Here is a 17687-nt window from a genome sequence, read left to right on the forward strand (position 1 = left end):
TTATGACTTTTTATGCCTTACTATACTATGACGTTTCTATGACTTTTTATGCCTTACTATACTATGACGTTTTCATGACTTTTTATGCCTTATTATACTGTGACATTTTTATGACTTTTTATGCCTTACTATACTATGACGTTTTTATGCTTTACTTCACTATGACATTTTTATGACTTTTTATGCCTCACTATACTATGACATTTTTTTGACGTTTTTATGCTTTACGTCACTATGACGTTTTTATGACTTTTTATGCCTCACTATACTATGACTTTTCTGTGACTTTTTATGCCTTACTATACTGTAACATTTTTATGCCATTCATGCCTTACTATTCTATGACGTTTTTATGCCTTACTATACTATGAAGTTTTTTTTGACTTTTTATGCCTTACTATACTATGACGTTTTTATGACTTTTTATGCCTTACTATACTATGACGTTTTTTTGACTTTTTATGCCTTACTATACTATGACGTTTTTATGCCTTACCATACTATGACATTTTTATGACTTTTTATGCCTTACTATACTATAACATTTTTTGACATTCATGCCTTACTATACTATGACGTTTTTATGCCTTACCATACTATGACATTTTTATGACTTTTTATGCCTTACTATACTATGACTTTTTTTTGACTTTTTATGCCTTACTATACTGTAACATTTTTATGCCATTCATGCCTTACTATTCTATGACGTTTTTATGCCTTACCATACTATGACATTTTTATGACTTTTTATGCCTTACTATACTATGACTTTTTTATGACTTTTTATGCCTTACTATACTATGACATTTTTATGACTTTTTATGCCTTACTATACTATGACGTTTTTTTGACTTTTTATGCCTTACTATACTATGATGTTTTTATGCCTTACCATACTATGACATTTTTGTGACTTTTTATGCTTTACTATACTGTAACATTTTTATGCCTTTCATGCCTTACTATACTATGACGTTTTTATGCCTTACTCTGACATTTTTATGCTTTACTTCACTATGACATTTTTATGACTTTTTATGCCTTACTATACTATGACTTTTTTATGACTTTTTATGCCTTACTATACTATGACGTTTTTATGAATTTTTATGCCTTACTTTATTGTGATGTTTTTATGACTTTTTATGCCTTACTATACTATGACGTTTCTATGCCTTTTTATGCCTTACAATACTATGACGTTTTCTATGACTTTTTATGCCTTACTATACTATGACGTTTTTATGACGTTTTTATGCCTTACTATACAGTGACTTTTTATGACTTAGTATACTATGACTTTTTTTTTTTTTACCTCACTGTACTATCACCTTTTTATGCCTCACTCGAGTATGACTTTTTTCTTTTGTCTTGCTCTATGACTTTTTTTGTCACTATTTTATGGTGTTTTATTGCCTTATGACTTTTTGTCTTAAAATAACTTTTCTATGTTTTTTTTTTTTTTTTGTCTTACTATAGTATGATGTTTGGCCCCTGGCGAAGAGCAACACAAAACAAAGAAATTAAAAAAAGGACTCCAGCTGGGTCTCAATCATTTATTAGGTTCAAGAAAAAAATGTTACAGTTTATACATAAACAACTAATCTCATTTAAAGGTGGAATTTGATTTGATATTAGTAAAAACCGGTGATAAGAGAAAAAGAGAGGAATAGCAAGCTGTACTGGAGGTGATATAACAAGCTAAACAAAAGAAACCTTCTTCATTACACTGGGATCTACACCTCCCACAAGCCGTCACTTAGCTAGTGTTCCCAACACGGGTCAGTTTCATTGACACATCATTAATACCGACATGGTGGTAAAATTGATCAAATAAAGAAAAAAAAAAACAAAACAAAACGACAAAGGGGTAACATTTCATTTAGTGTCTTATAAATGCATCTATGCACAGTACTCAACACAACCGGCTGAGATGTTTGTCACAAATGCAGAATGTGGATGCTGATCTCACTCGCAAAATGAAGTGTTACCACGGAAAGAACAATACAGTTTGTGCAACAGCCTGTTTTGGTCTCCCAGGTGTGTGCATACAGACAGGTTACATGTTTACAATGACAGGTACAAGAGGCCAGAGCAGACAAGTGGTGGTGACAGGAAGAAGAAGGGAAAATAAGACCAGGGAACATACAGCAGGGCCAGAACAGAGTGGTGTGTTGAAGAGACAGCATACAAACACAAACCATCAGACTGGGGCAGGGGGTTGCTTGTTTCATATTTGGACTTGATATTTGTACGAGAGGGGAGGAGGGGGGAAAGGGTGGGGGTGTAGAGCAGTAAACCATGTTTCCTGCACCCATTCCAAACAGCTGGAGCCACATAGAGGGTAGGGGGGTTTGGGGATGTGTGAGGATCAGTAACATCAGCTGTCCTCCTTTTACCGGTATCCAGGGCCTGGCTGAGTGTAGCCTTGGCCGTAAGGGGGGCGGTTGCGGGCATACGGGTTAGCAGCTCCTGGCGGAGGGGTGACGGTGCTGCCTGGAGGTGCAGTATATGCTGGGCGGGGCTGATACCCTGAGCCAGGCTGGGAGCTGGGCGGCAGGCTGTAGTTAGCGGGCTGGGAGGCCTGGGAGGTATAGTTTTGGGGAGGGAAGGCTCCTGGTGGATACTGCTGGGCTCCCTGAGATGGATGAGGCTGCTGCTGGCCACCTTGGAAGCCTGGGGCTGGGGCCGGGCCAGGGGCAGGAGCCTGGGAGGAGGGAGGCGCATAGTTCTGAAACTGCTGCTGCTGAGGCTGTGGTGGGCCAGGCTGAGGGGCCCCGGGCTGAGGGCTGTATCCTGCTGAGAGAGGGAGGGAGAGAGAAGTCTCTCTTATTCACTCTGGAGAAGACAGAGGGTCACCTTTTTAAATCTTGACCATTTTTACTCTTACCAGGGTACTGCATACCGTACTGCTGCTGTGGTGGGGCACCTGGTTGCTGAGGCGGGTATCCACCTGGAGCCTGGTACTGCTGGTACACCTGACCTGAAGAGACAAAAACAAGTATCATCAATACACAAGAATAAAAAAGCAAGAAAAAATATTTTCATCATCCATTACATCCGAGATGCAGATGTGATTTAATGCACTTTTCATTTACACTTAGTGACACATATGAGTCTCCATTGGCCAAATGAAAAATCTGAATGTAATCCATCTTGGTTCATCAAGGCCAGTTCATCATTCAGTGCTACTCCACTCCAGTGGGTAGTGGTAATGCACCTGAGGCTGTCTTGCATCTTAGCTAGTTAGCCAAACACATCCTACATGACTCCCATTAGTGGACTACAAGCCTTCACAGGCTCTCAGGGATCAGATGAATGCTTCAACAGCTCAGTGCGCCTTCTCAATGATTGCATGTGTTGAATTCTGAAGCAGCTTTTAGATGGCTAATCTTAGTGTGATTTCAGTGTAACTGTAGTTGCCATTATCACAAGTATCCTCTAGCTCTGTAGAGGCCACTTCCATAGACGCTTTACTTACATAGTTACAGTTGGGAGGAGTAAAGACTACGTATGCGTCTTGGAGAGATGGATGCATTTTACCCCGTTTCAACATCTGGCAGGAATGCAATCGAACAGCAAATAAATAATGAATGCTTTTTGGGTTTCATTTACACTTTGCTTTTTTGAGATCAGATCACTGTCAAGTTCACCCAAGACACTTGAAGTGACTAAGTGTAAAGTGAGGCTTGTATATTCACAGACATACCTGTGCATCTGGAGAGAATAACACACAAGTGCTTCAACAAAAACAGCTGCAACCACTTTGATATAAGTATTTGTTGCCAAAAGTCTGGTGCCCACAGAAATCTTTACGGCATGCTACAGTAAGAATGGGCTCTGAGCTACAGAGCAGCATGCAGGTGCCTGAGCAGATGTAAACATACATACAACCTCTCCTTACATTGTCGCTGACACATGTATCAACTACTGAGGTCCTATAGGACAGACATTCACAACAGAGGCATATTTTCCTGCATCAAGACAAGAGTTTGTCCTCTGCAGCACCAGACATGTCTAAGTCTTCAGACAGTGGCTTCCTGTTGCACTTTTATAAACTATGATTTCACCAATCCGCACTGCCTACGTGCACATGTGGAGGATAGTCATCATCATCTCTACAACTTCAGTCGTCTCAGTCATGTACTTTAAATAGTATTTCTTTAAAAAGGCCTCTGAATATCCAAGAAGCCTGAAGCAACAGTTAAACATATTAACCACATCTCAATGGCATGACTGTAATCAGTCTTTTGCTTGACAGTGATGCCATTGCACAACGTTTTTGTTTCAAAAACATGAAACTTATTTTCATTGTTTTTTTCAAATTTGCTCATCAAGTTTTCCATTGAATGCCAGAATTTTCAGCAAACATGCAAAGACCTGGCAAACTAGTGTTCCTCCTTAACAAGGCCTAAATCTTACTCCCAAATCTCCTGCCTGGCATATAAATGGGAGTGACGACACATGAAAAGTACAAAGAGAGAGGGCATAATGAAAAAGGACTGGATCCGGGTTCACTGATTTTTCAAGCGCTGGTAAAACTGGTGCTGATTTTCCACTCTTTGGGGGGGCTGATATTGTGGCAACATTCAGTTTTTGAGAGTAAAACAGAGCAAAGCTGAAAGACTATGAACTCCTATTAAATTATTCCGTCCTTACTTTGTATCCAGTGGTTCATAATTCAAACCATTCTACGCAGCACGGACAGTACAAGAGAATTCACTTAATGTTGGCACATTGAAATAAATATACACCAAGGAGCCAAAACATTATGACCACTCACAGATGAAGCAAATAACAGTGATTATCTCATAAGAATGCTGCATGTCAAGGTCTGGGGTATATTAGATGGTAAGTGAACAGTTGGTTCTCACAGTCAACATGTTGGAAATGGTACAAATGGGCAGGTGCAAAGACCTGAGCTACTTTGACAAAGGTCATATCGCTATGGCCAGAAGACTGGGTTGGAGCATCTCCAAAACAACAAGGCTCATGAGGATGGGAGGGACAAACCCTGCAACAGGGAGTTGAGGGATGTGCTGGAACCAGCCCAATTCATGGCGGCTCCACCTAGCAACTTTCAGGACTTCAAGGATCTGCTGCTAACATACCGGAGCCAGATAACATAGTACACTTTCAGAGGTCTTGTAGCGTCCATGTCTCAATGGGTTGGAGCTGTTTTGGCAAGACGCGAAGGACCAACAGCTTATTAGGCAGCGTTGGTCACAATGTTTTGACTCAGTTTATTTTCTGTATAGTCCAGGCAGCTAAGGCTCACTGTGGCAGAAAACAAGTCATATTACTTTTCACTGCTTGGGGAGACACTTGACAACTAAATATTTAGCTAGAAACAGTGAACCTGTTTGGTGCCTTTTTATAAGCACTAAAGTGATGCGGCAACCATCTGTTATCTCACTGACAGCACCTTTAACATGCTCTTTATTGTGTGAAAAGGCATGTGTGTGAAACTGGCTTGTCTCCTGTTCTCCCCAGTCTGTAATCCATCATGACTGTTATGTAAGAGTGATGGAAGGATGTGTGGCTGTTAGACCTCTTTGGCCTGGGAATTCAGTTGATTCCAGCACGGCCAAGAGGTCAGCTATTGGGGACAAAGATATTTGACTGGGGGCTCGCTTAAGACAGTGTAGCCTTGCTCCAGGAAATAAATCCCCAAGTTTGGAGAATGATGTTCACTGAAACAAAAGAAGCATTTGGCTGTAGCTCTGCTGACCTCCATGCATGCCTTCAGAGAGAGTCATGAGAATATGGTCCTATTTTAAAATAAACATTTCACACCGAACGCACATCTGCCCATCTGATAAAGAGCCTCATGCGAATGTCTCAGTTGCTGCTTCATACACACGTTTACAGTTTTGTTCCTGCACAGATGTAAATTATTGCCAAGGGGTCTATCATCATCTGAGAGACAATGGTTTGAAATCTTTACCATATGCCTGTGGATCTTGTTAGCGACATTCTTAGGGTAACAAGTAATCTAAGTACATTACAAGTGAGCTTAAGGCTACCTTTAAAAGGCCACAAATGCTCAGCTGGTGTCTAATCTCATGTGCTGGCATTCCCTTTTATAAATTCTTGTGTATCGACTGGCTGTTCTGATTTGCCTTGAGGATGTCATACTGACAAACAGTCTGCAACATGAGACAGGAATAATGCAAGGAAAAAGCATGAGGAAAGGGTTGACTGGGAGGGGAGGCTGGGCAGGATCTAGTTTAATGTGTTTGTGTGCCAACCATCTGCAGCCTTAGGAGTAAGAAAAGAGAAGAAGGGAAACTGTAAGAGGGGAACGATACAGGGAGGACAAAGTGTTCATTATCCACTGCTGGGCTTGGACGTATCCAACAACCGGCCATAAGATTAAGAGACGGTAACTAACCAAAGCTGCCAATGTGTAGTAAAAATATATTATTTATGTCAGTGGGTATATTTCCTTTTTAGTTGTCTCCCTTAACAGGGAGGTCAAAGTTAACTTGCTTAACTTCAGAATGGTTAACACCTGATTCTTCTGTTGAATGCGTGTCCTACACTAATGGCCGGTCAGCCTACTTAATACTCACACCTAGCTTCCAACATCCAGTCATCAAGATCTTCCAGAACCATCAGATGGGATCAAGAACCCCTTCATCTACACTACCTGTCCTGTTCCAAATGTATTTGTTTTACTTACAATAAACTGGATGTCATTTAACATTACTATTATTATAACATGGGGATATTGTTACAATAACTTGTTCATACAAGACAGTGATTCTGAAGTCAGTAGGTTGGGTGAAGTTTTCATTTGCACTACCACTTGCAGAAGCTGAATGTTTCAGCTATTTATCTTGGGGTTTCCTGATCAAGTGTTTCTTTGGCCCCTATCTTCATCCTTCTCCTTTATCACTGGAAATCTGCTGATACCGATTGTGTATGTATATACGTATCAAATATGTATCCGACATATTACACTAACAGCAGTAGCCTTATGATGAAACATGGTATTTTTCACAAGCTACCTGATCCAAATACTGAAGGTCCTGGTTCAAAAACCTATCCTATGATATCAATGAAAGATAAACTGCAATTCCTAAAACTGACTCCTGAAATCGGCCCAGGTCGGCTCAGGACAGCTTTATTTTTTTCTGTGATTTATTTCAACTTCTCTGCCCGCTTGGTAAAAAGTTTTCACGCATTTTCAATCGAATCAGACTGTGTTATGACCTTACAACTGATCTAGGTTTATGATAGGCGTGTCCTGTGCATTTGCCTTAAATTATCTGGTAGTTTACAGGTTATTGTGACTATAAAAATAAAGATCTGCCTGACACCAATTTGGAATCCTATTTGTTTATTTTCTTCCAAATCCTGCATATTTTTATTATTGAAGATCATAAGTTCAGTTTATAATATAAAAAAAGACATGATGAGAACTTATACACAATCATCACAGAGCAATCGAAATGCAGTGTAATGAGCAACTTGAAACTATTACTCAGTAATAACAATTCCACAAAAACATGTCCTGTCATTCCTTGCAGTAAGCTAAGCCAGGCTGCCAATTTTAAACCCATGCAGAGCTTGGACTGATTGTCAGACCTCCACGATGACATGGCCCCATCACCACATCAGAATCAAACATCAAATCAGAAAAAACAAGTTGCCTATTAGACAACAAAGTCTGTTGGCTTCTCCCTGTCCTCGTGTTATGGAAGGAAAAGAGAACCATGAACAGTTTTCTGTTGAGCTGGATGTTTGTGTGCAACATGTTGTGTCGCTGGCTAACCCTGTGACTGAGTAAGGCTTCCTTCTGGACCAACCAAACTCTTATTTAGCCCTATGGACAGGCCCAATACAATCATGGCCAAACCACAAACCACCAGTTCTGTTCATTTTCCGTGTTGCAGGTGTGACTGCTCTCAGAGCAGAGGGCTCTCAGAGGGTGCAACATGAGGCATCTTTTTTTGCTCCAGTGGCTTCCACATTCATCTGGGCCAAACCACAGGCTGAAAACAATCTAATCTGCTTATAGCAATGTGGTAAACAATACAAGAGGCTTCACCTTTATGGCTGCACCTGCTTGGGCCTTTCTTAACAACAAAACAGAAAACAATCCAGAGAATTCCCTAAAGTTAAGTGAGAAGCTTGGGAAAGGGGGAAAAAAAAAAAGCTATGGCACATTGGCACAGAAGATCCAGCCCCCCCGAGCTGCATCCCAGAGAGGCACTGTGCTGAGAAAATTAAGTAAAATAAGCCCTGTTTGTTTTTGCCAATACTGCCTGATCCTTTATTCATTTATCTACGGCTTTGGTTCAGATCCAACACTTCAGTGTTAAAAATTGCACATGGGGGAGAGCTGTGATAAGGTCTGCTCTGAGTAAGATAAATGCTAATTCCATGGATACTCCATGTTTACATAGTGTTGATTAAGACTCAACCATGGTGAGAGTCAAGGCTAAGTTCTCATTTAATAAAACTTGCTGCATCAACAAGAATGAATTTGATTACCAAAAAAGGTAATAAGATTACAGTACATGCCACTGTGTGATCTGTAGGCTGCAAACATCTGTCAGTATAAATTGGTTAACAAAGATCCTGAGCATATATTCTTCCCATGAATGATTTAACCTCAATTTGATCTTCTGATTAATGCAGCATTTTCTCAATTTCTTTGTATATTCCACTTAATTTAATCAACTAAGGATAACTGGCGGGATGAAAGTGATACTTTCTGTATTCCAAAGAGAAATCAAAAGAAGGTAAGTTTAATCTGATCAACACAGCTCACTAAACAATGGCAGTATAGTCTTATAATATTGTCTGTTGTACTCTGATACCAATCTATCAAGTAACTAAATTACACATGAATAAAAGTAGGCCAAGAAAGAAAGAAAGAAAGAAAGAAAGAAAGAACGAAAGAATGAAGCCAGTATATTTACAGTTTAGACAGGACTGAACTATGAACAATATAGTATAAATATACTGCAAGAACCAATACTACTAATGCAGTGTTTAAGAGATAAACAATCTGGCCTGCGAACCAAGTAAGACCAGCTAAATGTTACCATGGGATATATTTCTAGGCCTCCAAACATAGGTTTACAAGATCCCAGGCAGAACTATTCTTTGGAAAACAAATAATCCTGGATCGGTATTTTAGGGCAACATGTTCAAACTGTCTTGCTCAACAGGGGGTCATATTTAATGAGGCTACTTTGGTGGTAATATGGGATGTTTATCCAATACAACAGCACAACTGTAAAACATAAGTAACTGCTTAACCACCCACACTGCAGGGTCTCCGATTCCCTGTGGTCATTATGACATTACGCCTTTCTGCATACTTTCTTACACACACACACATATCTGACTAACCCTAACACCTATATGCTCTGTTATGTAAGACGTCTTTCTGAGGACATCTGTGTGTGCATGTGTCTCACCATCCATGCCAGCTGCGGGTCCCTGCTGTACTCCAGGATAAGGAGCCTGTTGGGGGGGCACTCCTGGCTGAGGGGCCGCAGACGAGGAGGAGGCGATGCTGTCAGGGGTCCCTGAGCGCTCCTCTGCAGCAACCGCTGGGGGAGCTACTCAGGTAACACAGAGGGAGACAGATTTGAAGTGTGGCTATGAACGCTTTATGACAGCTATTCATTGAAACTAAACAATACAGTCATGTAAATGAATGAGGACACCCTATGGAAACTGTTGACTTTTTGAACATACATGAATAAGCAAACAGTTGATCCTCTTTGATACAGTGCCTATAGATAAAGGTGATATACTTGAACAAAACCACAAGGAAAATTAGCTTTTTCATTCACTTATTCAACAAAAATATTAACAGATGTAATATTTCCCTGTGGAAAAGTAAGCAGACCCTTGGCCTCAGACGGTAGTATTGCCGATTTCAAATCCCCACAGAGCATTTCAATAGAATTCAAATCTGAGCTTTGATCAGGCCATTACATAACCCTTTATTTCTTCTTTTTGAGCTATTCCTGGGTGGATTTGATTGTGTGCTCAGGATTATTGTCCTGTTTAAAGGGCCACTTCTGATTCAACTTCAACTTTGGACAGATGGCATCACATTATCTTCAAGCAATCTTCGCTATGACGCAGAATTCAGAGTTGAATCAGTGACTGCAAGCTGCCCAGTTCCTGAGGCAGGAACTGCTGTTACTGTGGCCAAACAACTATCTTTGATTCCTCTGTCCAGAGCACATTATTCCAAAAGGTCTTGCCTGGTCTTTAGCTATATGTTCATTGGCAAACTGTAGTCCTGCTCTAATGTTCTTTTTGGACGGCTATGACTTTCTCCTGGCACGCCTCCTGTACAGTTCAAATTTGTGCAATGTCTTTCTGACGCATGCACTTTGACACCAACAGTTGCGAGAGTTCCTGCTGGTAACTCTTTCAACTATTGGTGTCAAACTGCAATTTAAATTGTGGGGGTCTTGGAGACTTCTTTTTGCATCATACTGTTGGCCCTTGGGCTGAATTTACCCAAATCCTGGACAAATTGACATATTGACATTTGAAATCTATGCCACTTGTATATGATTACACATACAATAGAATGATTTATTTAAAATAATTTGCAGATCTTTTTAAATGCCTTGCCAGACTTTTTTTTCCTGAAGGCCTTAGAGGGTTCTTTAGATCTTGGCATGATGATACCACACACTTCAACAGCAAAAGAGAACACCAGACCCTAGATGTCAGAGGTTTAAATAAGAAAGGTTCCACCTGCACTTCCAACTTTTTCAAATATGTTGAAAAAGTCAACAATTTCCATTGGGTACACTTAGTTTTTTACGACTGTATATAAAGATAGCACCTTTAATTTCTGAAGTTATGCAATACCTTGGGCCTGGTCCTCGCTCAGGCCGAAAGCAGAGATGACATTCTTGCTGACCTCGTCCTGGTTTTTTAATGGGTCGAAGGCTGACATGCTAGCTGCACTGACTGGAGTTGCCTGTTTCACTGTGGGGTCTGCTGCCACAACTTTACCTTCACGTACATCCACTGATTCTAGAAATACAGGTAGAGAAATGTTCAAAAAAAAAAAAAAAAAAGAAACAGCAGAGAAAATGTTGCAATAATGCAATTCATGTATGTACCATTTCATGTTACTTATAAAGAGACTTCTTGTTACACCATCAACAAAAACATGTAGTACACGGAACAAATGCCTGTTTATAAATGAAAAAATTGCTTAAAGTTACAGCTCACAGATGGTGGCAAAAAACACGAAAAACATTTTAATACAGCAGCCTACAATGCCTATAATCATACTGTAATGTGACAGCACATGTCCCTCAAATTAATGCTTTGGTCAGTCATGATGACAAGGGAATGGTGTATTTTTGTTTGAGCCATGCATGTGTGGGTGGATGGCCACAATCAAACTGGACTGAGCTGTATGAAGTATAAAATTAAAGATAGAATTGTAGCATACAATTCCATACAAATCTTAATATTAAAACATGACAAACAATGATTAAGTCTCATAAACTGTCTCAGTCTGGTGCCTGTGTCCATGTGGGATACAGATCTTACAAGTCTGACAGTGAGCATGTGGAAGATGAACAAGTGTTACTTGTTAAGGAGGCCGTGCAGTGCTCCTCAGCAGGATTAAGAGACTTAACACAAAGTTTACAATGAAAAAAAGAAAATAAATCAAATCACAGTTGGCTGTGTTTGTGCACATCTGCCAGTACCTAATGGGGCATAATGCTTGTTGTGGACCCAGCAGGTTAATCGTGTCTTGTATTGTGCTTCTCATCAATCGGTAGAAGTTACGAGTTCTCATGTTAAAACAATTCAAAGAGCAGTTGTGCGCGCACACACACATACTGTAGGAAAGACTGCAAATGTTGCAAGAAACTGCAATGTGTAAAGTACTTACCACTGTCCGGTGCTGTAGCAGCCAGGCCAGGCTCTGTGGGGGGCTCCAGGCTATCCAGGAGGTTGTTGACTTTATTCCTGAGCTCAATGAGCTCCCTGCGCAGGTACTTCACCTGACTGGACTCCAAAGGCCGTGGCTGACCATTCACTGCGGACAGTAAGATGGAGGGAGGGGAACCATGTGAGCAAATCAGACAAATCCTTAATATTAATTTGGAGAATATGTTTGAGCAAAGTCATTTCTAAATCTCCTTTTGTGTGTTAGACCTTAAGGAGGATGATCGATAGCACCTGAGTCTTGATTGCTTTTACAGAATACAACACTCCTCTAGTTCATACCTTTATTAATGGGGAATATTTGTGCATCACTGAATCTGAATCGCATTTAATACAACTGTTTCCTACTTGGGACAATTTTGTCTGAACTGCTTGTTGACATAGATCACAGTCTCCAACTGAGTAACAACCATGAGCTCCCTGGAATATCTGGGTAAGACTGTACAAAATGCAGCCTAGCAGATAGTAAATCAAATAAAATGTGGTAGGAATACCACCCAGCAGAGCCTCACACCCAGAGAAACCCTGAGAGTACTGGACATATAGACTGACTTGTTTGTATGAGCCTAAAAACTGACAATATACTGCTACCATGGAGAGGCACGTCAACTACTGGAAATATGTTCTGGTAAATAATGATTAATGGGTCAGTGGACAGTCTTAAAGTAGCTCATTAGTCAGAAAAGAAAAAAAACAGTGCTGTAACATACAGCAACGTCTGTTTAATGTAAAACCTTCTGCAGTTCACTGGTCTGGAAAAGCTGTTAATTCAACACTAAGTATGTGCACATTATGAATGATGATCTGTCCAAATTCTGTTAGCTCCTCATTCTGAAAACCTGGGATAACAGGGATCATCTATCACATGGCTGACTTCACAAAGCCATTCACAACAGCAGCCAGGCTCACCACACCCTGCCAGCTAGGCATTTAACTAACAATGGAGCTGAGAACACTGGGCACGAGGGCACTGGTTTATCGTCCAACTGTCAGCCTACATGTGGTGATTTTACTTAATGTTATGTCATTTTTAACAGGACAACATACTTCAGTGCATATCTTATCTTATTTTATGAAATAAAATTAAAGCAATCATGTACAAGAAAAACTTCTTCACAATCTTCAGCCATACCTGACCTGTACCATGTTGGCTGCTCCAACTACTTCCAACCTTTACTTTCCTGTTCCAAATTGATTAAGGAGTGAAATTTCTATTGCTGAAGAATGAATGTGAGAATACAGATCCCCAGACATTCTTTTCTCACATAAGTTTCTCTGTTTGAGCTGATAATGTTAAACAGAGATCCATGGGGTCATGAGGTACTGAGCTGAAACACGGGCTGCTATGAGAATCCAGCTACACTTGCTTTCTTTGAATCTCGACACATGTCTGAGGATATCATTTCCACGTGAGGTCATGCCATGTGATGATGAGCCAAGACTCAGTTTTGATTGGGAGGAAGTAAAATACTTTTTTAAAAAGAAGAAAAATATATCTTACAGCCCCCTGGCTAATAATAGCAGCAACAGGAGAACAGACTGACTCGGAGCAGAGCAAAAGAAACAACATCATGTTGTCATTACAAATTCTATTATTAAATTTCCATGATGCCATGGTGTGTTATGGTTTTGAGACGTGTTTTGTTTCACAGCTGACAGCAATATTCTGTAGACTTGTAAAGTTGGGCTTCGTTTATGTCTATATTCCCATACAGGTAAATCTCCACCACAACTTTATGCCCTTGCAGAAAGGACAAAGCCCCGAAACACCATTTTGTCTATCCAACAGCTAAACACTGGGACGTAATACTGCCTTTAAATGAAGAACATTTACAGGAAATAGAATAATTCATGAGCATTAACAAAAACATGTGTAATGTAGAAGTGGCCTGCCAGGAGATATCAGCAGTGAAAGCATCAAGTTGTATTTTGACATTTACAGATTAAAATCATGTGGTAACCATATAGTGAAACAAAACAATCCCAGATGGCATATTTGATCAGTGCAATTCAATTAATGACATGCCATATTCTTCAGCATTAACTTTGTGTGTCTGCCTTCTTTAATTGAATGCACATATTTTTCTGTTAAGTGAAAATCTTTTATCCTTAAAGCATGTTGAAAAAAAAGACTAATAGATTACATTTTAAAACCAGTTGAACTGAGTGAGAGCTTTTTTATAGGTATTAGTCGTTTATGTCTGTAAAAGGGCTATTTTACCCTATAGTTACTGGACTCCTGGTTTTAAGTGCAATCACATTTTTTATTCCTATGTAATTATCAAAATCATACTCTTGATCAAGCAATGCACTGTATGTAATCAGTCCTGTAAAAACTGAAAAATTGAACACAATTTTATGGAACATGTTGGCAAAAACAGGTCTCAACTGACTTGTTAGGGTGAGGCCTACTGGCTGTTTGGCTAATGTGATTAATTCTTCTATGTCATAAACCTGAAGGCCTACTGAATGACTGTGGATTTAGCTTGGTTGACACATATTTAAAATTAAGACTAGGAACTGGTATAACTGGCACAAAGATCTTTTGTCAGTATATCTACTGCCTGTCACACTGTTTGTTTGCTGAGCCAGTGCTAAAAGACACACAGAAATTCCACCCAAAATTAGTCAGATGGGAGTGCAGACAACTTTTGTAAGGACATTGAGGAGGTGAGGTTTGTTGTGCCAAAAAATGAAACTGGACTGCCCTCCAGTGACTGGCTGCTGTAACAGCTGATGTGGAACATTCTTGGTTTACAGTTCACAACACTATCAACACTGTCACGTGATTAAATACTTTCAACATCTACAGACTTACAGTTTATATTCCTCACTTGCACGACTGTGTATGCTTATGAAGGGGCAACAGAAAGGAAATGCTTAAATATCTTACCAAACAAAGTCAGTTTGAGTATTCTACTGCACTGGATGGCGAAGGAGAGGTCAGAGCTGTCGAAGATGGTGATGAGGTCATCATCTACAAAAGTATAAGAGACCAGATGATGTATTGTACTGAAAATTACCTCTATCCAAAAAAAACAAAACAAAAAAACAAAACAAAAACAAACAAACAATGACTTCATTTGCTTATTGGATTTACGCTGTCAAGTGTTCAAATACATCATACACTATATATTAGTTTACAATAAATAAGCTGGGCTGAGAAAAAACATATTGTCAACATTTACAAAGGGCCAGTGTCCTGACTCACCTTCATCCTTGTATTTTATGGTAACCTCGTCGTTACTCTGCAGCTTGCCCCTAAAGACACGCTGCATCATCAGCACCAACTCATCGTAAGTGATGTCTTCATTATGGATAGGGATGCGTCTGATGTCGTCACCCAACTGGGCTTTGATGATCAGCTTGCCACTCAGGTCCAGCTGGCCGTTCATGGTGCCGTCCGACCTGTTCTGCTCCCACCACTTAACAGAATAGGAGGAGAGGTAGTTTGAAAAACAACCAACTAAACAACAAGCCTATTGCCCCAGCTTTCCTTCAGTCTTTCTCACTGTCAGTTAGAGGCCATTTCAGTTTTACTTCTGTAGTATAACAAAATAAGCAGCGGTTGATTTTAATTTCACCACATGCCGATTAAAAACAGAAAAAAAATAATAAATAAATACAAAGTAATATTAAGATTAAAAAATAATAACAATCAATCGGCTCAGTATTTAAAGACGTCAATTATTTATCTTTATATGTACATCTACCTTTAGAATGAAACATGTTGTCAATGTGGTACTCTATTAGTGTCAAACATGCACAGAAGAGGTTCAGTAACTGCAAATACTGCATGACATGGGACTTCTCAAAGTTGTCTGCTGGACACTACGGACAATATGACACAATACAATGCTGGGTAACACCCATCCCACTATGAGTTTTCATTAAATTTTAATTTGCTGTTGATGCACTAATCTTTAGGAAAAAGAAACTGATGTATTGCATGTATTATAAGTTAACCTTAGAGATCTTTAGGAATCATAAATATTGATGTTACGTTAGTTTACATGGAGCTGCCATGTTATGTTATCCTGGTGTGTCTTTATGCTTTACAGAACTTGGACAAAATAAACAGACAATTCATCTACTCTAATAGCCTGATTTATCCAAGTGCACTACATCATCACACAAAATTAGAAATAAATTAATAACAGCTACATGTATTTGTCATTATAGTCACATTGAGGCCTTGGTCTGTGTAAGTAGGTTAACAGGTCAGGGGATGTGGTTGCTGTGAGAGTCGTTTTTCATGATTAAATTGTGGTTGTTTCTTTAACAACAATGAGATTATGATGAAATTAGCAAATCCTCTGGACTGATCTTTATTGTCTTCCTTGAAGGCACCTTGTGACATTTAAAAAATGAAAGAGCGAGCTGCACTTCACTCTAAGGATTTAATCAGTCAGTCTCCATCAGTAACAATATCACACAGTTTCAATTTAACTGCAGAGTCTAAGGGTCAAACACCACCCTGTGAGGTGGCTAAACCTATTCTGTGCTATTGTAGATCTCCTTACAGACTTTGACCCAAATAACAACCAGTTAGATAAAGAGAGTCAAAGCTTTCAACCAAGTTGAGTGTATCCTTTACAAGAATGTAATGTGATCATTTGTATGCCAGATAGGTGAAACTACCAGAATTTGTTTGGTATGCAATCTGAGACCTACATTTTTAGTCTGTGATAATTTAACATGTCTCTCATTGATTGTGTGTAGTCACCAGCTGGATTAATTACGATGTTACCTGCCCATGATCTAGGCTGGACAATTTACTACTGTGAATTTAATTCCAGAAATGCTGCGGCTTTGCCTGTCCTAGCCAGATGAATAATTGGCTGGATGCTAGGGATTGTCTGGTGGCTAACGTTTAGCATACACTTATATTAAATGAGAACAACAACAAACGAGTATCTACCGATACTGACTCTTACACACTTAACATTTAAATGTCATTAAAACGCAACTTAGCTAACGCTGTTTGTGAAAGACGCTCAATCGCAGAGTCATCTGTCAGTGGCCCATAAACAGCAGTCCCCTCCTAACTGCTAACATCTACTAGGCCGCCTCACCACTACAGTAACACTGTTCACAATATGAACCAGGTATCCTGACTAAAAGGCAACAATATGTTTAATCTATCATAGTGGAATTGCATGAGTTAAGAGTAAACTGTATGCCTTAATTTCACTTTTTAGAAGTAGGACGGCAAAAAGCGATTTCCTGGTTAACTTATAATAGCTGCTTTTAATAGGCATTAAAGGCTAAGTAAGCCAACATATTGTTAACGAACTAATGTTTCAACTTCTCAGTCCTTTAAATAAGAGTAAATAGCTACGCATCTTTTTGTAGCTAACTTCCCATAAATCAGTCTGCACCTGTTTGGGCGAGTTAGCTTAGCGTTAGCTCATTACATTAGTCAGCTAACACTAGCTACTTCGCTTGCTAGTTAGCATCATACCAGTCAAACAGTGATAGCATAGTAACCGCTGTGTGGTTAAAACTAAATGATGATACAGCTAGGACCCAAACCCAAGAAAGCCTTTTACCTGAATCAGACGACTTGACCACGCTGTATTTCACAGGTTTCCCCTAACCGTGAAAATCAAATCTGTTAGCTAGCCTAGCCAGACCCGGGCCAGCATCAGGAAGTGTCCTCCAGACTGTCAACGTCAGCCAGTACGTGGCATTCACTGTGCGCAGCCGCACACCATCTGACC

The 17687-nt window shown here is 39.7% G+C and overlaps 1 protein-coding gene across 4 annotated transcripts; it reads right to left on the minus strand.

Annotated features, from left to right (window-relative positions):
- Positions 1-1545: 1545 nt before the first annotated feature.
- tfg (trafficking from ER to golgi regulator) lies at positions 1546-17665 on the minus strand. Of its 4 annotated transcripts, none has more exons than XM_023400720.2 (8): positions 17517-17665; positions 15176-15389; positions 14858-14941; positions 11909-12055; positions 10864-11031; positions 9441-9584; positions 2909-2986; positions 1546-2799 (listed from the first exon to the last, which is right to left on the minus strand). In XM_023400720.2, the coding sequence occupies exons 2-8, from the start codon at positions 15357-15359 to the stop codon at positions 2399-2401; spliced, it is 1206 nt and encodes a 401-aa protein (XP_023256488.1). In that variant the 5' UTR covers positions 15360-15389; positions 17517-17665; the 3' UTR covers positions 1546-2398. The 4 variants fall into 4 exon arrangements, with proteins under 4 accessions (XP_023256488.1, XP_023256487.1, XP_023256486.1 ...); XM_023400719.2 differs by having other exon boundaries at positions 1546-2802; XM_023400718.2 differs by having other exon boundaries at positions 2894-2986.
- Between the last annotated feature and the right edge of the window lie 22 nt (positions 17666-17687).

The sequence above is a fragment of the Seriola lalandi genome, unplaced genomic scaffold (assembly GCF_002814215.2).
Source record: "Seriola lalandi dorsalis isolate HSWRI2012SDOR001 ecotype SW California unplaced genomic scaffold, Sedor1 jcf7180002052929, whole genome shotgun sequence".
NCBI classification, from domain to species: Eukaryota; Metazoa; Chordata; class Actinopteri; order Carangiformes; family Carangidae; genus Seriola; species Seriola lalandi.